At 31.6% G+C, this 13,234-nt stretch overlaps 2 protein-coding genes across 2 annotated transcripts; one reads left to right on the top strand and one right to left on the bottom strand.

Annotated features, from left to right (window-relative positions):
* The first annotated feature begins 367 nt into the window (after positions 1–367).
* On the top strand, positions 368–1,193 carry LOC114179374 (protein P21-like). The gene has a single exon (XM_028065698.2). The coding sequence runs from the start codon at positions 435–437 to the stop codon at positions 1,110–1,112; it is 678 nt and encodes a 225-aa protein (XP_027921499.1). The 5' UTR covers positions 368–434; the 3' UTR covers positions 1,113–1,193.
* Positions 1,194–3,321: 2,128 nt separating this feature from the next.
* Positions 3,322–6,329, bottom strand: UGE1 (UDP-D-glucose/UDP-D-galactose 4-epimerase 1). Its single transcript, XM_028059700.2, has 9 exons — positions 6,037–6,329; positions 5,914–5,963; positions 5,692–5,827; positions 4,986–5,087; positions 4,545–4,772; positions 4,294–4,375; positions 4,083–4,165; positions 3,828–3,919; positions 3,322–3,615 (listed from the first exon to the last, which is right to left on the bottom strand). Exons 1-9 carry the CDS (start codon positions 6,229–6,231, stop codon positions 3,531–3,533), a joined length of 1,053 nt encoding a protein of 350 aa, XP_027915501.1. The 5' UTR covers positions 6,232–6,329; the 3' UTR covers positions 3,322–3,530.
* Between the last annotated feature and the right edge of the window lie 6,905 nt (positions 6,330–13,234).

The following is a 13,234-nucleotide window of genomic DNA, read 5'->3' as shown; positions in this document are numbered from 1 at the left end:
AAAAATCTCTGAATTGCAATATTTAAAAATTAAAAAATAATATATACTTTAATTAGAAGAATGTACTTACTTTTACAACTTATATATTAATTTAAAAAGAGAGAAAAATTATATTTTAATTCTTATTTTTTATTTTTGATATAATTTAATGTAAGTTATTAATTTTAACAAAGAAAAAAAAATAACAATATATTAATTAACGATCACGTAAGTCTTAGCGAAAAGTAAACAACGAGATTAAAAAGATTAAAATCATCGTGTAAAAGAAAAAACACAACACATGTGGTTGAAGAATTGTCTGAAAATATCTGTTTGGTAACATTAATACTGGTTGGTTGGATGGAGTGGTCTATAAAAGGCTTGCTGCAATCCCCATTTTTACACACAAAAACAAACACACTCTTCTAACATCTTCTCTTACTCTACTTCGGAAAATGAGTCTCCCAAGGAGATTCTTCTTCCTCATGGCTCTATCTTTCACCTTCACCACCGCTGTACATGCTGCAAGGTTTGACATCACAAACCGATGCCCCAACACTGTGTGGGTGGCGTCTGTGCCGGTTGGCGGCGGCAGACAATTAAACACCGGCGATTCCTGGTCCGTTGACGTGCCGGAAGGAACCAAAGGGGCCCGCATTTGGGCCCGAACCGGTTGCAACTTCGACGGGTCGGGTCGGGGTGAATGTCAGACCGGCGACTGTGGCGGGGTCCTGGAGTGCCAAGGATACGGTAGAGCTCCGAACACCCTAGCGGAATACGGGCTGAACGGGTTCAACAATTTGGACTTCTTCGACATCTCCCTGGTGGACGGTTTCAACGTTCCGATGGAGTTCAGTCCAACGTCGAACGGATGCTCACGTGGCATATCATGCAGCGCTGACATTAACGGACAGTGTCCCGCTGAGCTTAAGACCGATGGCGGTTGCAACAACCCATGTACTGTCTACAAAAGCAACGAATACTGCTGCAATTCCGGAAGCTGTTCTGCTACTCCTCTCTCCAAATTCTTCAAGGATAGGTGCCCCGATGCTTATAGTTACCCCCAAGATGATCCCACCAGCACCTTCACTTGCCCCGGTGGAACTAATTATAAGGTTGTCTTTTGTCCTTGAACCACCCACTTTATATATATATATATATATATATATATATATATATATATATATATATATATATATATATATATATATATATATATATATATATTCAGAATAAACAAAATGATTAAATAAGACGTGCGTACTTTGCGTACCCGTCTATCTATATATCGTCGAAGTAAATAAATGTTGCTATTTTTTTTGAGATGGATTTATTTTATATTTATAAATAATAATCCATCTATATTAATAATAATCCACTTCTTTATATCTGTAACTCCTTTCTCAAAATCCCTCCCATATTGGAGTATATGTGAAATATGGGAATGCAAAAACAAATACATAATAAGTAATTTCTTACTGCATTTCCATAATTTTAACCAACACCTCCATCAATACATAAACTTTTGCATTCCGTATAGAAAATAACTTTTTGTATTTAAAATTATATATTCTGAAATAAAAAAAAAAATTATTATAAGTTATTATTATAAATGCATGGGTTATCACATGTATGTCTCCACATTTTTAAATATATATTCTATTATAAGTTAATAATATATATAAATTAATACATTAGAGAAAACCAATTAAAATAATAAAAAATACATTGATGTTAGCATTATAAACAACAAATATAAGAAAAAAAAATGAAAAGAAAAAAGAAGAAAAATTTATGCACTTTTATATAAAATATTTTAAAATAGCATTTATTTCTTAAAAAATCAACAGTTATTTTAAAAAAAATTAATAATTTTATTATAAAGGATAAAAATGAGAATAAAAATTGTGTAAAAAAAGCAGATATCTTTGGCATATACTAGCGATAACACGGGTGATATTACGCATATGTATTTATATTTTTTAATTTTCATATAAATTTAAATTAAGATTAATAAAAAATACATAATTAATTTTTAAAATAATTATTAATTGTAAAATTTGAAAATAAAATATGTAATAAGAGAAACTTTTAAAATAACTATTAAAGACAAAAATGATTTTGTAAATTATTTATAAAATAATTAATTTTTTAAATAATAATTAAAAATAAAATTGAAATAACTGGACACGATATATAATACAAATGTATTTATATTATATAATTATATAACTTAAAATCTAATTTTAATATTTCCAATTATTAATTTTATATGATTTAAAATATAAAAAAATTATTATAAGAGAGCAAGTTGAAATATGGGAATGAAAAAAAAGACTTGGCATTCACTCTGGTCAGTGCTAGGCCCTTATGTTGGGTCATTGTCGTCTCCACAAATTACAGCCGCCCAAAGTCCTAAACCAATTTTAAAATCCCAGTACTAAATTTTTATGAATTAGTCAGCACAATTTGAAACATTTTTTTATTAAGGTTAACTTTTTATGAATAAAAAGTAAAGTCATGTCAACAAGATTTTATTTGTGTTGGTGTAGTGACATTTTATAAATACAGAAGTTGTCACAACATTCTACAATCGTAATAATACAACTGAAATCGTGGTACGATTTTACTTAATTAGTCGAAATCGTCAAACTTTGACGATTTTAACTTTTTTAAAAAAGTTGTCCAAAGTTTAGAACCTGATTTCATTTGCAACTAAATCGCTTCAAAATGAAACTACCTCATTCTCGTAAAAAACAAAAAAAGTGTGGGGTCGTTTAGTTCACATCAAGTTTTAAGTCATTCCAATAAACATAAAAAATTCATTGTTTCATACCATTTAATTTAAATATAACATCGAAGAGAAGAGAGATATTCTCCTATTGAGTTCGAGTAGGTTATACAAGTTACTTATCCTTTACTTCTCAGATGCTAATTTTATTTCAAATATTATATTCACACTATTTTCATTCTTATGAATAATTTGTTCTTTATTACTGAATCAATTAATTACAAATAAATATGTATTGGTTGTTTCTTGCCTACTACACGCACACTAAAAATTCAATAACTATGATTTATTTATTTTTTCAAAATACAAAAACGATAATCATAGATATTTGTTTTTTCTTAACAATTACCCAAAGGTGACTCAATAAGAAAATTAATATAAATGCAAATTAATTTAGTTTAATTCACTTTTAGAAAAGGCATCTTAAAAAAATACTTTTCATTTTCAATATTTTCGACTAATAGTTTAATCAATTTCCATATTTGTATGCATTCAACACATAAGATTGAATTTGAACTCTAACTTCTAAAGACATGACCGAGTGGAAAAACTTGTACCAATATCAAATCAATTGCTAATCAGATTTAGAAATATTGCTTGAATACATTTAGATTTTACTTCTTGATATGCGGCCAAATTTTTATTCTCAAAGATAGTACATTGTACTGCCTAAACAAATCATCCACCATAGTATTCTGTAAAGTGATGCCTATTTGTGAAGAAACAAACATTGATGTGCAGTAATATTTCTGAAGCTAATTCAAGGCTTCCCCGTGTAACCCCAGGGATTGTTCTTTGCCCAATTCCACTGGTCCCTGCACATCTCCTCCACACCGTATTTTGCCCTGAAGGAAGAGCAAAATTAATTTTAACAAACAAAAAACAAAGATAAAATCAAAGATCCCTACATCTTATTTCTCAAATATACAAGTTTCAGAAGCTTAGTATGCTAGTATTTGAATTTTGAGAATCCATATTTTTCGGCCATCAAAATTTGCTTGTCAAAAACGCAAATGATTACCATTTTAACCATGACGCAAGGGACTAAAGCACTTACTTCCAACCAAGTTCTGTCTCAGCTCTCTGTGTAGATGCATAAACCTCCGTGGCATCTCCTGGTCTTCTTGGACATAACTTTACTGGAATTTTCTGAAGATTTCATATCCAATGGGAAAAAGAGAAGCCTTCAGACGCAATTATTTCATTCATTTGTGTTTAGGTATGAAAAGTGTTTGATTTTTACACGATATAAATTTTAACAATCTTACACCATTCAACAACTTTCATTCCCTGAGGAAGAAGCATAATTTACCTTGCCAGAAGCCTTTTCAAATGCTGCAACCATTTCAAGTACAGATGTTCCACGACCAGTTCCCAGGTTGTAAGCGGTACAACCTGAACAAAAATATACCACCTTTTACTTTAGCATAGTGAAAATAAAAACGGTAAATATCATAAGGCTGATACAATGACACACAAATTTGTCCACGTAGATCTACAGGGGAAGAAAAAGAACAATTCACCTATGTTCTCCGATGTGAAGAGCTTTCTCAAGGCAGCAATATGACCATCTGCTAAGTCCATCACATGGATATAGTCCCGGATCTTATTTTGAATAAGGAGAAGGAATGGAGGATTAGCATTTTGCAGGGGTAAAAAAATATGTTTATAATGTTATTTACTTTGTCCAACTTGCACACTTTTTTCCCTAATGTCGTGTTCTATAGGTGTATATGATGTAAAATAAATAAATAAACTGGTGTATTTTACGAACCGCGGAGCCATCCCTAGTTGGATAATCATGACCGTATACATTGAGTTCAGGCAACCTTCCAACAGCTACTTGCTGAATGTAAGGCATGAGATTATTCGGGATGCCCTTGGGATCTTCACCCAGTTGACCACTTTCATGAGCCCCAACTGGATTGAAGTATCTCAGTAATATGATCTTCCATTCTGGCTCAGCTTTCTGAATATCTCGCCCAATTTCTTCAAGGAAAAGCTTCAATGAATTAAAGTGAGAGTAAACAGAGTTAAAATCAGGTTTTGAAAATGCCTGCTCATTCTGAAAATACAGTTTAATTCATCTTATCTTTTTTATTTCCTTTTCCATTAAATAACTCGTTATTGATAACTTAGAAACCACAAGCTGCCAACAAAAAAATAAAGGAAATAAAAGAAAGTAAAAGTGAAAGGGTACTCAGAACAAAGTTACCTTGGTCCGTCCATAGGGATTCATAGCTTGCAACTTGAAATCCTCCTCGCACGGTATCTTTTCAGGTTGGCCATAAACGGTAGCAGAAGATGAAAAAACCATCTACACAGAAACATGATCATGTCAAGTAATATTCTACACCATCACAAAAGAAACAAAAGAAAAAGGCAAGAATCTGATACTGTTTCCTTCTTTGGAACACATAACGTAAAGCATAAAAAATCCCTCCCATGAATGACATGAAAGTTAAAGACAATGATGGACCAAGCCCTTACAAATAAATAAATAAAAAGAAAACAAAATAAATTTCTACAAAAAGTAAAATTAGTTTACAGATAAATAATACTCTAGAATCTACCTAAGGAAGAAACTTATATCACTTTTTCGTTGTTTTTTCTTTCGTGATATTTTTTTCCCAACAGACCTGTATAGACTATATATACATACGAGTATATATATATATATATATATATATATATATATATATATATTTCCTCACATTCATTTATCATAATCTCATATTTTAAGAGGTATAATCAATTTAAGGTAATTTCATCGCAAGATATTTATAAATATATACCGTGTTAAAAGAATTTGTTTCTTGAAAAGTTAAATTCAATCTAACATGTCATTTTCATAATAAATTGTGACAGCAGCCTTAAAAATAGGGGAAAAAGAAAAGAAAAAGGGAGGGTGAGGTGAAAACCTTTTTACAGTTATACTTGGCCATAACTTCGTAGAGATTGATGGTGCCGATCAAATTGAAATCAAAATAACGACGTGGCTTGGCCACGCTTTCTGCAACCGCTTTGAGGCCAGCAAAGTGGATCACGGCATCGAATCTGTTTCAGTATATTATCACATTTAACTGAAAAAGAAACAAAGCTTAAAAGAATAGGAAAATGAGAAGACGCAATATCGAGCGTACGTGGTTCTGGAGAAAAGTTTCTCCAAGTCATCCCTGTTCCTGAGATCGCCCTGCCGAGAAGAAGAGGTGAATTTACAATATGGAAAGTTAGAGAGTGAAGGGAAACAGGAAGAGAGTGCAGACCTGGGTGAATTCGAGGTTCTGAGAAAGATGAGGACCCACCACTTGGCGTACCCGGTCGACAGCCTCCATGACGGAGTTGTCGAAATTGTCGATTATCGAAACAGTGAAGCCTCCTTTGAGGAGCTGCACGACGGTGTGGGTGCCTATGAAACCGGCACCACCGGTGACCAGAATCTTTTGGGAGGGTGAGACCATTCTGGAGGAGTGGGCGAGAAGAAGGAGATAATGGAGAGTGAGAGAGAAAAGTGAGTGGTGCGGTGAGAATTTATGGAGCGAGTGAGAGAGAAAATGGAATGAGATTTAGGAATGTTTACTTTACTTCCTTTCCCTTTCTTTCTAATCCGTTTAGATTTGTTACTTTCGCGCGCGCCCATTCCTTTTTTAATTAACTCATTAATTAATTAGTTAATTATTACCTAATAATCATTATCATTGATGTTGTGTGTTGTTTTTGTTTTCCTTTGTTTTGCGCGTGGGTCCCACGCGGGTTTGGATTGGTTCATCACGCAACGTTACTTCATGCGCGTGGCATTATCACCCAACCATTCCAGTGTCGATATATTTACTAGTCTCATCCTAATCTCTCACTCTTCTATTCTGGTAAGATCAGGGTCGTTGTTGTGTTTACTGTGTATCCCATACTTTATTACTCAATAATTTATTTGTAAGATTAGTGATTAGTATTGTCTTATAAATGTGTTTATTACTTAACAAATAAAATCTTAATATGTATTTTTTCAAAATTCATTATTAATTTTAGTCAGAAATATATATTGGTTTTTGATTAGTCTACATTAAAATAGCCATTATTATTTTTATAGTAAAAATTTAAATCACTTCTTAAATTTCATTATTAATTTGGTCAAGATAATTGATAACTAGTTCTACTAAAAAATAATTGGTTATTAATTTTGGTATAATATAATTAATGACACTGTTATACATTTCTTTTATCTAACAAACATTATAATAAAAATGCAATATATGAAAATATGATATGCATTATGATTGATAGTGTGAGTTGGTAATCAATTTGACTGTCATTGATATTCAGTTATTTCAGTACTACATGTGGTTATGTTCTCTGTACGTAAGTATGGGTTCTACGTGCCGACGGTTCCGTATTTCAGGTTTTTTTATTAAAAAATCCATTAATATAAAAATTAAATTTACATTTGTTTTCTTTCACTAATTAATTTAGATCAGTTTTTACTGTATTCATTTCTATAAAAATATAAAACATTTTTAAGTAAAAATTGGTTGGAAACAAAGATTTATTGATATTTGATGTTTCACGTTAAAAATGACATTTTGAAAAAATTTAGAAAATAAATTAGTTCGAATTTGTACATCGAAATATGGTCTTATGGTCTTATAATTACTGTAATATTTAGAATTATATTGATGTCATGTTGTGTAAATATAATATTTAAGATCGGATGTCCAAAATATTTTTTTTCAATTTTCTTTAAGGGTGACATGATGAGTAACTTTTATTATAAATTTATTAATGTTTTTCTCGGTTGATCATTTATTAATGAGTTCAAGAAAAGTCTTGATCAAAGTGCGCACATGATAGCGTGCATAATGATCAGGAACATCATTGGTTGTCATCGTAGATTGGTCTATAAACTATCATATACTTCTGATTCTTTCAAATGACCTGTTTAAGATATATCGACGAGACTATCACTAGCTTACGATCGACAAACCGTGTCGCAAACATGGTGCAATAGTATCATTCCAAGACTTATCTTTTGGGTGTGGTGGAAAAAATCCAACAATCTATTCTTGTGTCTCTAGAGATGATAATGACTTGTGTACATAGGACTTGACATGTGTTTTTGGGTCTGAGTCCATCGTAGTTGTCAATATTGATGATAACTCGCTTTGGGATTCGTGCTCTTTCTATATCCAAGTGAAGGGACGAAGACCTTTGATCGGACCATGCATATTGCATTCAACTCAGCTCGTTGGACAACACAAAAGGAGATATGATAATCACATACCTTAGACTCACCCTCGTGAGTTAGTGACGTCTTCTTATTAAAGTCGTACTAAATACCTCTGTTCTCGGTTCTAGGTTGTACTCGGTACTCACATTCAATCTTTGTGCATGAGTCACACCGCTTACAATTGATCTCTCTTTATTCACAGGTTGTATGGCGACTTTCATAAATTCGCTCCCATTATTTGGGTGAGGGAGACCTCCTATGTGAATGAGCAGTTTTAGATTTTGTCCTTTCACTTGTGGGGAGAAGTTTGTTTGCTATGATTTGTATTATCCTCTTTTCATGATTACAAGGTACAAGTTATTCTAGATTCAACCACTCGCACCAAATGTGGGGATCGACCTTTGATCTTAGATTGCGGAACAAAATGGTCTCTATCCAAGTTGTCCAACTTTGAATTCAAAGTCTGCAATTCATGTTGATGGGTGCACAGTGTTCCAAGTGGCTTTAAGATCTTGATCGAACTTTTGGTGCATCTCCTATTGGCAATTTTCCTCACTTTTGCTAAGGCTTGTTTCCATTTGGGTCTTGATTATGTTGATGGCTTGGGGATCCATGTTAGGTATTGAAGAGGTTGATAGTTGGGTTTGACTATGTGTAACACCATATAATTGTGGATATGGGGAAGTTTTTCCACCGGGTCCCATGGTGGACACTAAATATTCTTACCGAGTTTGGTTGAGCAGACTTCAAGGTAGACTGACCAGATTGTTGATGTGTGAATGTACTTCAAATCCCAAAAAGGGGAAGTTCACCTGTAAAGACTCTACTCGCTTAAGTTAATAAAAGTTATATGAATAATGATTTTTAATAAAAGTTATAACAAGTTAGGTTATACTCATGTTATGTAGATACGTATTTATAGCTCTTTTAAGTCCATGGATATTAAGTGTATATCAATGTATGTATATTAATAAATTATGTTTTTATTTGTAAATTATATATTACTTCAAATCTTATATTTATCTTATTTTAAGGTGGTTAAATATATATTTGAATATCTAAATCCTTGGTTATTAGCTCTATTATGGCCCGGTAAACATACATAATCATAATAACAATGAACCAAATAGGTACATGTATGGTTAAAATATAAAGAATTAAATATTTGTTTTATGTCCCTTAAATTTTACAAAAAAAAAAAAAAGAATTAGTTTATCTTCTAAATTTTGAGTCAATTCAATATCATAACTTCATAAATAAGTGGATTTAATCCTCAAAATAAACATCGTTAAATTGTGTTTAGTTGTGTAATGGCATTCCACAATAAATTATGATATTTGGAGACATCATTATATATGTGTCACTTTTTTTTAATGAATTAAATGAAAAAAAAATTGAAAACGTGAACCATCATAATTTCTTATATTCAATTAAAGACACCCTCAACGAATTCAAAATACTCCATCTTTAATCACAATGACAGTCCATTTTCAATCAATCACAATTTTAACCATCACTTCTTCCTCTTATATGGGGACACCATCACCCATCCTCCATCTCATTATAATTGATCCCTTCACCATCAACCAGGACTAGGGATGGCAATTAAGACCTGGTCCGTAGGCCCACACCAAATACGCGGGGCGAACCAAGAAGTTGAACCTGTAAGTCCGTTACAATCCGGCCCGCAAGTCTGCATAAAAAAAATTTACATTTGTGTATATTAGTTACTTTTTTATGGACTCTTGCATTAATGTTCCAAATTCTTGTATAACTGGAAAAAACAAGTATTATGTATTATGTATTTTTTAATGTATTAAAATTTAAAGAACACATTGTGTATGTCATAGTATGAATATGAATATGATGAAAATATTGAATTATCAATTTATCACCCAACTCCACAAAGTCTTTACTTAATTTTGTGAACTTCTTAAAATTTTTCAATTTTTAAATATTGAAAGTTTTATCATAAAAATTAAAAAAATAGCAAACCAACCCGCAGGTCAGACCTAAATGGGCCGAGCAGACCCGCATTGCCAGCCCTAACTAGAACCATATTCGTTCACAAACATCAACCATCTTCCACGCACAACAAAACTTCCATCTTTATTTCCAAAAATGATAATAGAACAAAAATAACACCACCAAGTCCACATTAATTTACAATTATTTGAGCATTCGATGCTTCTAACATTTGTTTATCATTTTCCCCTTCCCTTTCGAGCTCTCGATTTAAATTAACAATCAATCAAATAATTATAAAACTAAAACTGATTAAAAAGAGGAAAAGAGACGGGGTTGAATGACAGTGGGGAAAGAGAGTAGTCATATATGATTTGTTGATAAATATTATGATAAGAAATGCAATTTAAACTTAATTCTATTATACGTAAAACCATTTATTCATATTATGACGAGTATGGTATGATACCTTATCATTGAAAGTTCTGTATTAGATAAGCAACCATAATCATAAATTGGTTGCGATATCGAAGACATTCATTTATGAAGTGCATCACTCTGGCTATCTTCCATAGTGGTTGTGCCGTGAACGCAAGCCTCTCTCACCGGAGAAAAACAAGTTAGATAAGATAAGCAACTATGTTTGTCTTCATGCTCAATGCTTCAAAATTCAGAATGGAATAATAATAATAATAATAATAATAATAATAATAATAATAATAATAATAATAATAGTTCCAATAGTTGATTGTGATAATGATTAGTGAAATGAGAATAGCGATGGTAAGAAACTCCAAATTCTTCATTTCCAAGAATCGAGTAAAAACATTCCAAATTTATAGAAAATTTATTCCCTTAACTGTTTAATATCTAATATGTATTTTAATTCTTTGATCGTGATTTAAAATTCATATTATATCATGTAAAAAAATTATTGTGTAAAAGCTTTTATCAATTTTCTTATTATCAATTTATATCATTTATCATTTACATAATCAATGAAGTTAAAATATTTTGTTTTATAGTAATGAGTTTTAATATTCAATACTACATAGCTATGCCTCTTGATCATCTCAGCAGAATATCTCTTTTCAAGACATTGAACAAATTTTACTATATCTCACAATGAACACCAAGATGTATTAACCAAAATTTATAAATAACTTTGACTATTCAAGCTAAAATATTCACTATTTCTTGTCCTTTTCTGTGGTTGGGGTCCTATTTATAAATAACGTACCTTCTTAATCATGACTTAAAAAATATACTACCCATCTTGTTCTAGCAAAGGTTTAAAGTATTTCTATTTTAAAGTTACCATTTAAACTCAATCTAAATATGAATCTATGTCTTGTGTACAATGATCAAGTATTTTCAATAAAATACACTAATTAAGTTTAATTATGTTCCTCAATATGGGTTGGAAGATTCTTAAAGATATACCATTCTTCAACCTAAAACATGATGCATAATAAAGAGAAGTTAAAGTAATCAATTTTTAATACCTTTAGTATGGATAACCACATCATGTGAAAATGAGAGTACAAATTAATTCTTTAAGAAATAACAGGTGATTACATTAATACTATTTTATGATTTTTTTTTAATTTATGGTACAATAAAATAAGAATATTTAAATTTATTGTCCATTATCTCCATATTAGGATTAGCTATTCAAAAGGTTTTTAGGTCAAACTTTTTTATTTAGTGTAGTGATTTATCCTACTAAAGAGTAGAATAATTTATATGCATATAGGCTTTTTAGAAAGAAAAAAACTTTATTATATGAGAAATGAGATCCATCCCTCGATATCAATAATAATATAATCCTCTAATCTTAGAGTTTGGAGAAAAAATAGTCATTATAATCAATCAAACGACAACTCAAATGTACAATTCTTATTTTTATTTAGAGTAAATTGGATTATTAAAAAAATGTTACGAAAATAAATCAAAGAATACTAATATATTTTACCAATTAAACACCTTTAAGAGAAGTGTTATAGTAGTATTACTTGTTGACCCATGCTTCAAAATAACCAAAATATAAATTTAACATGTTCAGAAAAAGAAATACTTAGTTAATATTTTTTTATTTGTTAAAAATATTAAAGATCACAATAAAACTCTAGTCACCTTTGGTGTAATTCAATGCCAAAAGACAAGTTCATTAAAACTTAAGAAAATAAGAAAGGTTTTTAAGGCCCAATTTGGTGTATCGTCTCTTGTGAGTGAACTTGTCTTTCGGCACACGTTGGATTGAGATGTTGAGAGTGAAAGATGATGAGAAAATTAGTGATCATGAGATTGTGTGAATGAGAGAGAAGCGATTAGATTCGAGAGACAAAGCGCAATTTTACCATCTTCATACTCGTCGAGCTCCACTTTGACGGCGAGGAGTGGTTGCCGCTGCTACTCCGGGTAACCGCGACGCAAAGAAAGGAGGGGGAGGCGAGCAGCGTTGCCGCGACGTGAAGAAAGGAGGGGCACAGAAGCTAACACCACTAAGAGTGATAAGTGGCGGTGAAGGGATTGCACCTAAACAAGGGTTGAACCTCAAAGCCTCGATCAAATCCGTTTCACAAAATTGAGAAACGGATCTCAAGATTTGTTTTAGCTTTTTTTTTTTTCATTTTTTCTTGAAACGGATGTCGCAAATCCGTTTCACAAAAATCAGAAATGGATTTCAACTTCCATTTCGTTGTTTTTTTTAATGAGTGTGTTTTCTTCTGAAACGGATGTTGCAATTCGTTTAAGAGAAGTGTAAAACGGATCTCGAGATTTGTTTCATCAAATTTTTTTGAAAAATTTAATGAAACGAATTTCGAAATTCGTTTCACACTTCTCTGAAACGGATTGCAACATCCGTTTGGTAAAAAAAAACCATATAAAATAGAAACAGATGTTGAAATCCGTTTCAGAGAAGTGTGAAACGGATTTCGAAATCCGTTTCATTAAATTTTTCAAAAAAATTTGATGAAACAGACACTTCTCTGAAATGAATTGCAACATCCGTTTCAGTGAAAAACCCAGAAAATGACCACATCCATTTCGCAATTTATTGAACATCAGTAATCATAACCTAGAACGTGCAAAGAACGAGGAAATCTTTAAGAAATTTGAACCACATGTGGATGACCTGCAGAGTTTGGAGCACCTGAAGCAGGACCCAGTTCACACAGAACGAAACTAGGGACCACTACCACTGCAAAAACACTTTCAAATGAAAATGAAAGAGAGAAAGCTGGGATCACTGCTCTGAGAATAATAATGAGAAC

This window comes from Vigna unguiculata, chromosome 3 (assembly GCF_037176805.1).
Source record: "Vigna unguiculata cultivar grain cowpea cultivar isolate G323 ecotype 2 chromosome 3, ASM3717680v1, whole genome shotgun sequence".
Classification (NCBI taxonomy): Eukaryota; Viridiplantae; Streptophyta; class Magnoliopsida; order Fabales; family Fabaceae; genus Vigna; species Vigna unguiculata.
The sequence above is the reverse complement of the archived record's forward strand: the minus strand, read 5'-3'. Positions and strand labels throughout refer to the sequence as shown.